Source organism: Phascolarctos cinereus, unplaced genomic scaffold, assembly GCF_003287225.1.
Source record: "Phascolarctos cinereus isolate Bilbo 61053 unplaced genomic scaffold, phaCin_HiC Scaffold_4;HRSCAF=312, whole genome shotgun sequence".
Taxonomy (NCBI): Eukaryota; Metazoa; Chordata; class Mammalia; order Diprotodontia; family Phascolarctidae; genus Phascolarctos; species Phascolarctos cinereus.
The window spans coordinates 515,377,023-515,390,761 of NW_027555847.1; the positions used below are offsets into that span (position 1 = coordinate 515,377,023).

Consider the following 13,739-nt stretch of genomic DNA (forward strand, 5'->3'; position numbering starts at 1 on the left):
GTCCTGGGGACCTCACTGCCTGGCTGTCAGTCCTTCACTCCTTGTAAATATTCCTGGAGCTGGAAGAGGAGACCTGTGGGGGTGGGGGAGGGAACCCCTGGCAGTGCACCTCTGTGGAGTTTCTCTGTCCCCCACTTTTAGATTAGTGACTGGAGGTGGGAGTGGGGAGAGGAAACGAGGACCTCCGGGCAGCTGCAGAGATGTTTCTTTCACTGGAGTGAAAGAAGGAGACCAGAGGAGCTGGGAAAAGTCTCTTTTAAGTTTTAGGGTGTGAGCCTTCTGTTTTCAAAAAGGAGTCCCAGTGGTGGGCTTTAAATTGTTCAGGGCCAATGAAAATTACCACCATTAACTCTGCAGTTTTCAGGAATCTTCTGTTTGTTCCTGTGGTTGAGGTTTATGTCAAACCTCAGTGGAAATTCCAGGATAAAGGTGGCAGAGCCAGCTGGCACAAAGCAGACTTTGAAACTTGGGAGTAAATAGAGAAAAAGGAGAAAGTTGAGGATGTCTCAGCATCTCAGTTTTGGGTGCTTCAGAAGTCATCCAGCCTAGCCCATACTTGCATATGAATCTCTTCCTCTGTATCTCTGACAAGCAGATGTTCAGGCCTCTACGTGGAGTCTTCCAGTGAACCCATGTTCTTCTGAGGAAGCACGTTCCATTTTTGTACAACTTGAGTTTTTTGTGAAAATTTTCCTTATATAAGGTGTAAAATCTGCTTTTCTACAGCTTCTACCTGTTAATCACTGTCTTATTTAAGGGAGCCATCATGGGAAGGAGAGGGCTGGCAGTTAGGTTCCTTTTTAAAAATCTCATCTTTCTAGTTTTTGATGTAACACCATTCATACCTCTCCCCTCCCCTCCCCCAATCTGAAAGGAATGTTGTAAGATAGAGGCATAAGGGCACACTGAATTCAGCCAGAAAACTTGAATTACAGTTATTGTTTAACAAGGGTCTGTTAGTTCACTCCAACTCTACAAATGTAACATTGATCAGACTTGAAGAGCCCTCAAAAGTTGTTTACAGGAGATTTTATTGTTTTGGGTTTTTTTCCCCCTGTTTTTGTTTTTCTGTTATTTGAGTGTTATATCAGTACCCATACAAGTTTGGTCAAAAATACCATAAATGGAGGGAGCAAAAAATTGCTGACATTTTAGCATTCCAACTATGATGCTGCAAGCAGCTTTGCTTCAAAGAAAATCACTAACTCTTAATATGTAAGCAAAAAAAATAAACCATACTTAATACAAAAAAAAATACCATAAATGATGGTAGAAGTGGGGAATCTCAAACTTTTTTTTTATTTGGCTAAAAGTCAAGGTATAAATAAAGTGACAACTATTGTATCTTACGTTTAAATAGGAATCAAATACATTTATTGTCTTTAAATATCCTTTGCATAAAGTCAGCAGTATTTGGTTTTTAATATAAATTTAGGTGTTTGGGATTTTTTAAAAATTCCTGTAACATGTTGAAACTTAATTTTGTTTTTATACATTTCTTCACTTTTCTTGGTTCCTTTTCCTGTTTGTGTGCCAGAGATAAATTTAGTTTAGGAAAAATAATAGATTCCAGTAAAATAGGTCTGTACTTTTTTGCATCTTAGTTTGTTTAATTATTTTTGCATGCTTTTCACTGCCCATATATTTTCTTTTTAAAATACATTTTAGGAATGTTGCTTTTAAGTGGTTCAATATGATATTGGAGGAAATGACATGGAAGGAGCCTTTGCTTTGCAGAAAAGCTCAACGTAGTAACTATATATAAAAGGTTTCCTTAATGCATATGAAGTGTGACAGTTTAAAAAATGTAATTTACAGAGAGAACTTTTAAGGAACATATCTATTTGCCTCTAAAATAGATATCAACCTATTTATTGGCAGGCCATGCTAATTGTCTAGCTGCATGTTGCCCTCTTGTGGCTAGAACATGTCACTGCAAACATTTTGTTTTCATGAAAGCAGAAATCAGTTCAGTTTTCAGTATTGATAGGTTTCAAAAGGGATTATGTTAACACTGCAGACAAAAGCAGAGTGTCTAGTTTCAGTGGCAAATGGTATTCTGTTATCTGTTTTGTATAGCAAGGATATTCACTGTTTCTCAAATGGACTGACAGTTTTACACATTAAACAAAGATGTAATGAATGTCCCCCACTTTTTCTGACAGCTGAAGGCTATGCTGCCTTTCAGGAGGACAGCTCAGGAGATGAGGCAGAAAGTCCTTCCAAAATGAAGAGGTCCAAGGGAATACATGTCTTTAAGAAGCCCAGCTTTTCTAAAAAGAAGGAAAAGGATTTTAAAGTAAAAGAGAAACCCAAAGAAGAAAAACATAAAGAAGAAAAGCACAAGGAAGAAAAACATAAAGAGAAGAAGTCAAAAGACTTGACAGCAGCTGATGTTGTTAAACAGTGGAAGGAAAAGAAGAAAAAGAAAAAGCCAACTCAGGAGCCAGAAATGCCTCAGGTTGATGTTCCAAGTCTCAGACCCATTTTTGGGATACCTGTGGCTGAAGCAGCAGAAAGGACCATGATGTACGATGGCATCCGCTTGCCAGCAGTTTTTCGTGAATGTGTAGATTATGTAGAGAAGTATGGCATGAAATGTGAAGGCATCTACAGAGTTTCAGGTATTATGTCTCTATAACAAACCTAGCTATGGTTAAAAAAAAATCTTCATTCATCAAAGGAAGAAACGGGATTAAATGTAGAAGATTTGTGGCTTTTGTTCTAGTGTGGAGTTCATTTTCTTGATTTTCCACATTGGGAAAATTGTATTTTATATTTGGGTACTGTATTTCCTGTACCGTATTTCTTTCCATTAGTATGATTCACATTTGAGTTATTTATACATAGGTTTGTATTGTGCCAGTTATATATTCCAATGTGGCCCAGTGGCATAGAAAATGAGACAAAAAGTAGAATTTGTGGGCAGTGTCTCCTAATCTGGACCCTTCCATGTACCCACTTTCCTTCTTGCATCTCACCCTCATCCCCCTCCCTCAGCAGTGAGGCACTTGGACATAGCAGTGGTAGGAGATCAGGGACAGCAGCCTGGTGGCAAAACCACCTAGTGGGAGAAAGGAGAAAAGCTATGTTTTCTAGAAGCCCCTGAGTTAAAAGACATGTTTTATCATCACCACTGAACAGGAGGAGCTGTATGTCCCCCAGGTAAGGGGCATAACATTTAAAATTTCTAGGCCAAAACATTAAATAGTACTTTTAGCCATGTGTAGTACTTACATGTACAGATGTGGTTTCCATTTGTCTAATAGAAATTTATTGTATCCTTTATGGAGGACCTCCCATCATCCAAAATGTGTTGCTCTTAAAGAATGTGCTATTATAGCTCATTGTGAATCATGTATGAGGCATGATTGACATAATAAAATCTGTGCCCTCTAAACAAGGCAACTTGTCTGCTTAAATGTTCATATTCAGCTTCTTAGTGTATGATCAGTTTTCACATTTATGTTAAAAAATGCAGTGCTCTTTTCACACATTTGTTTGACCATTGAGTTGCTAAAATAATGATTTGGGGAGATGGGAAAGGCTGGGGAAAACCAGAAAATAACACGTTCTTGAATTTTTTTTCACCTTCTAAACGCGTATGAGAGTTTTGGCACTTGTGTCATAAAATTTTTTGATTACTAGAGATGGGAAAATTATTTGTTCATTTTCCAGAAAATAAAATTGAGATTTTTAATTTGGATTTGAAATCTTTGAAATAGCTTTTTGATAACAATGTCAAAATAGTATTTAAAGAAGCTTAGCCTTCATTTAAGTAAGAATTTGCTTTTTAAAAAAATATACAAATCATTAGACAGCTGTGTAGGAAGCTGCTTGGTTTAGGTAACCTTGACTGGCATATAAGAGCTCTGTACAGACTAAACAGCTTCTCTGCTGTGAGTCTGAGCATTACAGAGCTTTTGTAAAGTCCATTCTTTTGTCAGGGGCCTATTTTTGATGACAGAGCTCTCTGGGTATTCTCAGTGGTAGCAATCTCCTTTCTTGTGTATGTGTGTAAGATCATTTAAGGTTAGCTGTTCCCCTATAAATTGAAGGTTAAGCTGATTCTTTTATTAATTGAAATAGCTTTATGTCCTATTCTGGAGTAGAAGTGTGTCATGTTTTAAACATAGCTCATATGATAACTGTATGGTTTATGGTTTTTTTTTCCTTTTTGGAAACTTTCAGCGTAATTAATAAGTAAAAGACATGATTTCTGTGTACTGTGGTGTGTTTGGTTTTTGCAGATTGATTTGCAATTCTAATTTAAAACCCATGAAATTTCATTTTATACAATTGGATTGAACTTCTATATGATAGCACATCAACACCTATCCACATTATCTTTCTCTGGAATTTCCAATGTAAATTTTTTAACAGAAAAATTTTTGGAAAAACTTAAAGCTCTTATTAAAAAACAAACAAATTTTTATTAAGTGACCATCCATGCAGTGCACAGTGCAATGGGTAGAAATTATATAGGGCAAAGATTCTGTAAGGACACGAATAAAATAATGTACAGTTATCATCTGCATGCATAGTTTATAAGCATTGCTACAAAACTATGAATTCAAGATGGGCATTTAATTAGAAGCAGATAAAAAGGAATGTTTAATTGCAAATTTATTTCCCCCCATAAAAAGTCTCAAATTAGGGCTTGTTTTGTTGCATTAATATTATTGCATTTATTCTATCATTGCTATAATCATAAATATGATGAAGCTGATTATTTAGGTATTTACTGAATATTAAGCAAATGTTAGTAATTCTAGGAATGCAGTAGTTTTTCAGCATCGCATTTGCAGTTATAGTTGTAAGTTTTTTTTTATAGTTGTAAGTTTTTCACTCATTTTTCATACTTTTGACCTCTAAATTTGGATAAAATTTAAAGTAGGAGTATCTTGCCAAGTCTTATGTGATAGGTGTTAAAAATGTAGCTTTATAAAACCAAAAATTATTTTATGTCATAGTGAGCCTTAAAGAATGTTTTCCCTTGAATAAGATGAACCAAATACAAATACATGTTATATAGCATCTTGAAAGTCAAAGATTTATCATATCTCTAAACCAAAAAAATCAAAGCATTGTTTAAATAAAAGCACATGTTCCATCTTCCATTTTTATTTTTGTCCTAGACAAATGTGATCTCTTTGTTTTAAGAAAATATTTGTTAGGGGCAGGTAGGTGGTGCAGTGGATAGAGCACTGGTCCTGGAGTCATGAGGACCTGAGTTCACATCCGCCTCAGATGTTTAATACTAGCTGTGTGACCCTGGGCAAGTCACTTAACCCCATTGCTTAGGCCCCCCCCCAGTTTGTTAAAAAATTACCTAAAGTGTCTTTAAATTAGTAAGGTGATCTTGTAAATCACAAAAGGATGCATGCCATAAAGCTGATTTTGTTTACAAGCTCCCCTTTCCCATTTGAAATGTTAGCTTTTTTTTTTCAAATTTTAATTATTTGACTTTCCGAAACTTTTCAGAAATGCATCTCTCTACATCTAACACATGCCAAATTCTGTTATTTATATTGCTGTGTGTGTGTGTGTGTGTGTGTGTGTGTGTGTGTGTGTGTGTTTTAAGGCAATGGGGAGAACATTGGATTGTAAACATTTTCACTCATGGTCCTCACTCTTAACAGTGGCATAGGAATGAATGATACATTTATTAGGGAAGTGAACATTTAGAGCCTGGAGCATGATACCTATTTCTTTTATTTTTACTAGTATTCTTACCTATTTGACTGGTTTGGGTTTTAAATCTTACTTTGAGGGAAGTCCCTTCCATCTCTTTAAGAAACAACCTGAATAGTTAGCCCCATAAATATTACCATACCTTGGGGTTTAGACTCTTTAGGTATCAGTAAGGCTTATAATTGTCAGATTCTGACTGAATATAGGCATGTAAGGCAAGCTTTAGTGTTTTGTTTGAAGCTAAGTTATCACGTTGGTGATCCTGTATGCAAGTAAACAATTTAGCAGCAGACAGTTTGTTCCTGGTCTGGTTGGTTGGAGTTGGTTTAACCTGGCAGGAATGGGAAGAGTGGTGGAATGAAGAAGAAAGCTTACAAATCGGTTTGTTTTAGTCTACTTATGTGTGTTTGATTACTTTTTTTTTTTGGTGTTCTCTTTTTAAAATCCATGTGTTTTAAGGAATAAAATCAAAGGTGGATGAGCTAAAATCAGCCTATGACCGAGAAGAATCTCCAAACTTGGAAGAATACGAACCTAATACTGTAGCCAGCTTGCTGAAGCAGTATTTGCGAGACCTTCCGGAAAACTTGCTTACCAAAGAGCTTTTGCCCCGATTTGAAGAGGCTTGTGGGAGGAACACAGAGGGTGAGAAAGTGCAGGAATTCCAGCGCTTGCTTAAAGAGTTGCCAGAGTGTAACTATCTTCTGATTTCCTGGCTGATTGTGCACATGGACCATGTTATATCAAAGGAATTGGAAACAAAAATGAACATACAGAATATTTCTATAGTGCTCAGCCCTACCGTTCAGGTACTTGATCTTTTGTAAACAAAACTCGTGTGGGATCATATGAAATGTCAGAGGGCTTAGGCCTATTCCTCTGTTAGTGTGCCTCATAAGAAGCAGTTAAGAGTAAAATGAATATTGTATTACGCATATAGATGTTATACTAGGTTCAGGACACGAGGGACTTGTGCGCATCATTGAGGTGGCCACGTTTAGCCTTCAGTATAGTTATGTGATTTGAACCTTGCAGAAACTTGGGTATAAATTATATCACAATGACAGCGACCTATTATTTAAGAGGGAGGAGCCCGTGGTACATATTTTAAAGTTTTTAATTATCTCATCAAACATTACCTAACTATATCATATTAATAAAACACTTAAAATATTGTTCCCAGGGCTGTTTTGTTTGTGCAAGAAGGAGGTCAAAGTACCTTGCTAGAAAATTGGTTTAGTCATGCTTTAACTTTAACATTTCATTGTATAACAACGGATGCTAGAAAAGCATTTTATCATTTTGTAATTGGTCTTCATTCTTTTGTATGATAAAGATATAAAGTCTCACCAGGACTTGTGCTGTAGTGTTTGTCCCCTCATTCAGTTCTGGGTAGTTTATTTCCCTGGCTGAAATGAAATGATCAATATTTATATTCTTTGCATTTTCATATAATGTATTGATATGCTCAGGTTACTCTAATCTAGAATTATTGTTAAGAAGTGCAACCAAATTGGAAATCAAGAGTTTCTTTTTGCTTTTGCCAAATATCCTTTGTATTGACATTTTGTCATGCTATATTGGGAGCAAAATGTAAACCTTTACTTTTCCATATTTTCAGTCTGTTAATAATTAGGCATAATGTCAGAATCTGTAACTTGTTTCCATGATTAGATACTCAGCAGTATTGTATTAGGATTGTTAGTATCACTAGTTACGATTGTATGGATCCTATTTAAAATAAGTTCTAGGAAAAGAATAAGAGCTTATCTTAAAAGTGTTTTTAGCAAAATTAATGTTAATGGCTTACCAGAGAATTACCAAAGAGAAATTCGAAAAGGAAAAAGTTGATAGGGAACCACTTGCAATACTTCTTGAGCAAACTTTAATGGTATGCATTCATATTTAAAGATGAGCACTTATAGTTATGAGCTCTCCAGTATGGTGACAGTGCTCTTAGGCCTCTCTCTAGTTCCAGTTTTGTTCACTGGAACACAGCATCCCCCATTACGTTCTTGAAAATGTTAACAGGAAATTTTTATATGATAGGCATATAGAAATAGCAGTGTGTAAGTAGAAATGAGTCATTGGCTTCTACTTTTTATTTTTGACTATCATTTGCAGTGTTGTAGGTAAAGATGGCTTATTTTTTCTGTACTCGTAATTAACAGCTGTCCACTGACATTCAAATGAAATTTGTTTAACGCTTAAATAGTGAGAAAAATAAATTACCCTGTAAAGGGGATTTTTCATGCAGGTATGGGTTGACTTAGGTCTCTGAGAAACCTGATCTAACATTGTCTATTCAGCAATGCTAAGGAAATTTGCAATTATAAAAATTGTTTGAAAATTTTTTTCTTTTTATAGATAAGTAACCGTGTCCTGTATGTGCTTTTTACACATGTGCAAGAGTTCTTTGGAAATGTAATCCTAAAACAGGTGACTAAACCTCTTCGGTGGTCTAACATGGCCACCATGCCAACACTGCCAGAAACACAGGAAAGCATCAAGGAGGAAATCAGAAGACAGGTTTGCACCATATATATGATGTATTACATATATGAAATTTTTATAGCCCAGTAAATTAACATTTGGCTTCATAGATCAAACCTTTGATGTGAGTATTTCAGTGCTTCACTGCCCAAAGGAGGGAAAGAAAGAAGTTTATAATTTGTTGGTGGATCCAGCACTAGACACAAGAATGTTATGTGCCTTCATTAAATTTGTATTTCTGTCACACATTTAGTATTGTTTTGTGTGTGTTCATTTAACTGATGTGGTTTTTCTCGTTTCTTCAGTTCGAGTGTTTTGTATTCATAGAACTTAGAGTTAGTATAGTTAAATAAAAAATTAAACTGTAACCTAACAACAGCAAAAATCATCCCTTGGCATTTGAAAATTGGCAGACAGTAACACATAAGGGGTTTTGCAGAGTCTTTGAGCCTTCATTATGACACACAGGACTCACCTTAGCACAAATAAATATCCTTGTGTCATGGAAAATGGAATTTCCTCACTTTAAAGTAATATTAAAAATTTTTCAACATTGTGCATCCTTGCATGTTGTAGTTTAGGTAAATACTTTGACTGTTGCTATTCCCAGCTGTGAACTTATGCCATTTAGAAATTTTACTATAATGTAGATAATGAAACATAAATTTACAGTTACAAATTACAGACTGAAGAATAATTAATTGTCACTAGAAAATGTGATTTAGAACTTGATGGTTTGGTGTTGTCAGCAATTGAGGATCAATTAAAGACAAATATTTCAGGTAACCATCCCCGCCCCTTCCCCCCAGCCAGGCAGTCAGGATGAAGTCAGTTGCCAGGGTCATACAGCAAGTACGTGTCTGAGGCCGTATTTGAATTCAGGTCCTCTTCACTCCAGGGCCAGTGCTCTATCAGCTGTGCCCACCTAGCTGGCTCTGAGGTAACAACTTTGGAAATGACTTAGAAAAAACCAGCTGGGAAAATAGTGAACAAAAAGCAGAGTCTAGAGTTCAAAATGGTATCTTATTTTAATTTAATTTTCTTTTTTTGTTTGTTTATTTTTTTTAAAATTTTATTAATTTATTTTGATTTGTCAACAATCACTTGCATATGCTTTTGAGTTGAAAATTTTTCTCCCCCCACCCCAAGACGGGGCTTTACATTTACATTCCTATTAAACATATTTTTACGTTAGTGAAGTTGTAAGTAAAAATTAAAACCAATAGGAGGAACCATCAGAAAGATGAAACAAAACTCAACAGAAGGTAAAAATAAGTGATAGAGATGGGACTTCCATAGTTCTTTCTTTGGATGTGGACAGCTTAATTAAATTTTCTTAAATGATTATAGTGCTTCAGACTTGAACCCTAGTCTCAGCTTATTTGCCATAGTTTGAGAATTATGAAAATGAGTGGAGATATGAATATTATTTTTTTCAAAACTCACAAAGATTAACCATTTTAAATTTCCCTTTATAATGAGAAGTTACAAGGGGGGTAGAATATTTTTAGCCCACGGAAGAGGTCAGGTTAAGGGTTATTTTAAAGGTCTTCAGCTTGTAGGTAAGTCAGTTATTGTGATTAACTTTTCTTTGTTTTCTTTTGAGAGCATATTGTGAAAAGATGTACCTAACTAATGTATAGGCTTTTAGGTTAGTAATAAAAAGTGTTTTAATGTTCTAAACTGTAAGTATTAAAAGGTGAGATACGCAAGGCAAAGGAATGGATTACATCAGAGGTTCTTAACCTGGGATCTCTGAACTTGTTTATTTATTCATTTATTTTTAAGCAGTTGGGGTTAAGTGACTTGCCCAGGGTCACACAGCTAGTAAGTGTCAAGTGTTTGGTCTGAGGTTGGATTTGAACTCAGGTCCTCTTGACTTCAGGGCTGGTGCTCTATCCACTTAGCCCTGGACCTCTCAACTTGTAAAAAATATTTTGACAACCATTTTTCAATATAATTGGTTTCTTTCATAATCCTGTGTGGGGTTAAAAACATTGCCCTGAGGAGGTCCATTGTATTCACCAGACTTCTATTGAGATTTATAACAAAAAAGGTTGAAAACCCCTAGAGGAGATGGTAGTCCCTAAAAGCCCTTTAACCTTTGTGATTTCATTATTAGATTACCTTGTAATGACCATAACAAAGTTTTTAAGGAGGAAGAATCCTTGCAATAAATATTCCCTGAAATTTTTTCAATGGGATGGCTTGTATCTCCTACCCACTTGCCTCATCAGTTGAACAGTGCTCAGGGAATGAAAGCAAAATGGGAAAGGAAGCAAAATAATAACAAGTCCTAAGCAAAACAAATAGAAATTAATTTCCAGTTAACATTTTCAGTGTAGCATTGCCTTGCCCATCAGGGCAGATAATTAAGCTGACTACATTATTTAGAAGTGGGACAGTGTTTTTTAAAATTATTTTTAATTTATGGAACAAAACAAGCATTTCCATAACATAGTACAATAAAAAAGATGATTGTATATGAAACTGCAAATCTAGTAGTACATAGTATTTTTAAGGTTGGAAAAGACGTGGCATTTATTTCAGTGGTATGCAGTTGCAAATGATGTGTCTGTGGTATTTTTTAGGAGTTTCTTTTGAACTGTCTACACCGAGATTTACAGGCAGGAATAAAAGATTTATCCAAGGAAGAAAGGTTATGGGAGGTACAAAGAATTTTAACAGCCCTCAAAAGGAAACTGAGAGAAGCAAAAAGACAAGTAAGTAATTAAATTATTCCACTAGCCATGTTTATAATTTATTACCCACAGTATGTATATGACTAGAAGTCTTTTGTACTCTAGCTAAGCTTCTTTTAAATTAAGTTGTATTTCTTAAAATTCATTCACTTGCTTTAGTAAGTATTTGAAAGTTACATTTGTTGATATTGAAATTTAAAACTAATTATTCATTTTCCTTAGCTTAAACTTTTTTTCTAAATGCTTTTTTCAAACTTGACTAATTTTTAAAAGCCCAAGTTGAGTATGTGGTGTTGTCGGTAAAGAGAGTTCTGTGAAGGCTTAGAGGTGGGTCAGATGGGGCCACTGATTAAGGGGTTGTTGAAGTCTCATGAACTTTGGAATGATGAATTGGGTCTTTAGGATCTGAGAAAAACAGGTGGGACAGCAAGTAGGAGACTGAGATAGTGAAAAGGAGAGGGAATCTTAGTCTTTTGGGTTTTTTTTTATTAAATAAGATGAGTGTTGGTATCCAGCCAGCTTCTAATAACTAGGAACCAGGTAATCAGATTGGCTTTAAATGAAAGTTCAGTTCTTGCATTTGTACACCTGGTAAAACCTGTTAACTCTCCTGGATCTCACTTGTAGGCCTAGTTTCCAAGGAGTCTTAGAGCTGAGTACAGTTTGTAGGTCAGCTTTGTGTGGTGTTTAAAAAACAAACCAAAATTCTTCAGGTGCACCTTTGTGATAGAGAAGTTAGGGATTTGTGTTTGGGTAAGGGGTCATTTTTATTTTTCATTTTCTTTCAGAAGGGAAACTGCTTTGTGAGTAGTTTCCCCCCCCTCCCCCTGCCTCCCCACCTCAGCAGAAGTGCTTTGAGAAGGATGTCAGTGCAGTCCTTTAGAATCTTGGTTGCTTCATATTTTCTTAACTTATTCTCCCTAACAAATCCTCATTTTCTTATGCTTTTTGCTGCCCTTTGTCCCTATTTTCTGTGTCCTTTTTTCCCCTTTTAAACATGAGATTGGAACTGGTCTCCAGTAACAAACCAAGCCCAATCCACAGGTAGATTTTGAACTATGAGTCTTATGACACTCATGCTCATTGTTGCCAGCTCTAGGCCCCTGGTCCCTGGATACAAAGAGGCGACAAAATAGATTTGACTTTCCTACATTCCTCTCAAGGAACATAAATCTGAACACATTTCCTTATCAGTTTATCTAAACTGGAGATGGCTGGGTCAACATAGAAATGGTTAAATGGACTCTTCTCAATTCTGTTATTTTTCTGGACCATCTGAGGGGGAGGTAGGAAGGTCATGCATGCCATCTAGGTTCTGTGATATATATATCTCAGGCATTAGGATTCAGTGTTGGAAGTATAGTAGTCTTTCACTCAGAATGTAAGGATCTCTTTGGCTTTGTGGTCTCAGTACCAAAGGTAGAAGAAGTAAACATTCATTTTATAGAATGCCCTATCTCCTCATAATACTTTTTTGGGTATAAGCAAATGATGTATGTCATAAAAAATGGACAGATGATTATCTTGACTGCTGTTATTTTTAAATTCTAGAAAAGGAAACAGAAAGGTAATCTTCCAGAAGAAGTGTTTTAGAAAAGTGTGAATGAGTATTTTGTAGCTGTCTGAAGGCTGCTGTGTGTATGACATAGTAGTGCTTTAATCCATTACTTGTCTGTTTGACAGGAGTGTGAAACCAAGATTGCTCAAGAGATTGCCAGTCTTTCAAAAGAGGATGTTTCCAAAGAAGAAATGAATGAAAATGAAGAGGTTATAAATATTCTACTTGCCCAGGTACTACATTTTAGTCTCTAACATTTTTGTAGCTAATTTTCCTTTTTCTGTGTCTCAAAAAAATTCAGTTATATATACTTCATTGAAGAGAATGGAGTGACTTACATTAATAATAGAGGACAGGTTTTTAAGGGATCTTTTGTTTTTGTTTTTGTTTTGTTATAAAGTAAGTTGACCAAAGCAGTGGTTTTCAAAGTGTGATCTGTAAGGGTTATCCTCCATGGTAAACCATGGCTTGATAAAACCAAAATTATCATAAAATAAGATGTTTTTATAGATGTGGATCAATAATTTACCTATTTATTGTTAAATAAAAAACAAACACCAATATGGATATTTCATAAGAATCAGGGCTAGGGCCCTTCTTCCCATTACAGTGAAGTTTTAGTGTGCCCCTGTAGAGTGATCAGGCCATGCTGTCTGCTTGGGTCCCACTGAAGTGCTCCTTTACTGGTAAAAGAGGTAAACACCATGGGTTTGCTTTGTCCAGGTATATAGGGCAATAACAGAGGACTGTCTTCCAAGTTCTTGAGATGATATTCTTTACTCCTCAGTTATAGTGTGTAGCTTATAAATTTCATAGTTTGGAAGAGAATGGCATTGCTATTTAGCAGAGGGAGTAAGACATGTGTATATTCCCTTTTGTAATGCATTCCTAACTTATTTTGTTTTCTAAAAGTTTATAAAAATCTTGAATTATAACTTTCTTTTGATGGAAATTAGACTATAGATTACTTCCCAAGATCTCTTGAAGAAATAGGACAATTTCCCCTACATGAGAATTCCAAAGAAAAGAAGTTTACTTAGAACTAATTAATTCAGTCACTGTGTTGACTGGATGTAAAACAGCCACCTCACTTCTCCTGATTACCCTGGTTTTTATTTGATAGAACCAAATGTGATCCTTTTATAGAATGTATATATAAAGCTTGTTGTACCTGTGGAGCACTGAGGGTTAATACTACGTGAAACACCATCCATTTTACATGCTGTTTATAATCTTGGAGTCATAATCTTGCCAATTCACAGTGGAAATTCTTATTTCCTAGAGCTTGTAGT

At 35.5% G+C, this 13,739-nt stretch overlaps 1 protein-coding gene across 2 annotated transcripts in view; it reads left to right on the forward strand.

Moving 5' to 3' along the window:
* RALBP1 (ralA binding protein 1) overlaps window positions 1–13,739 on the forward strand; it is a 53,414-nt gene that overhangs the window by 32,347 nt on the left and 7,328 nt on the right. For both annotated transcript variants that reach the window (XM_020985543.2, XM_020985544.2), the window contains exons 3-7: window positions 2,166–2,624; window positions 6,154–6,503; window positions 8,062–8,223; window positions 10,779–10,910; window positions 12,573–12,680. In XM_020985543.2, the coding sequence (XP_020841202.1) occupies window positions 2,166–2,624; window positions 6,154–6,503; window positions 8,062–8,223; window positions 10,779–10,910; window positions 12,573–12,680 (1,211 nt within the window). The remainder of the gene's footprint in view (window positions 1–2,165; window positions 2,625–6,153; window positions 6,504–8,061; window positions 8,224–10,778; window positions 10,911–12,572; window positions 12,681–13,739) is intronic.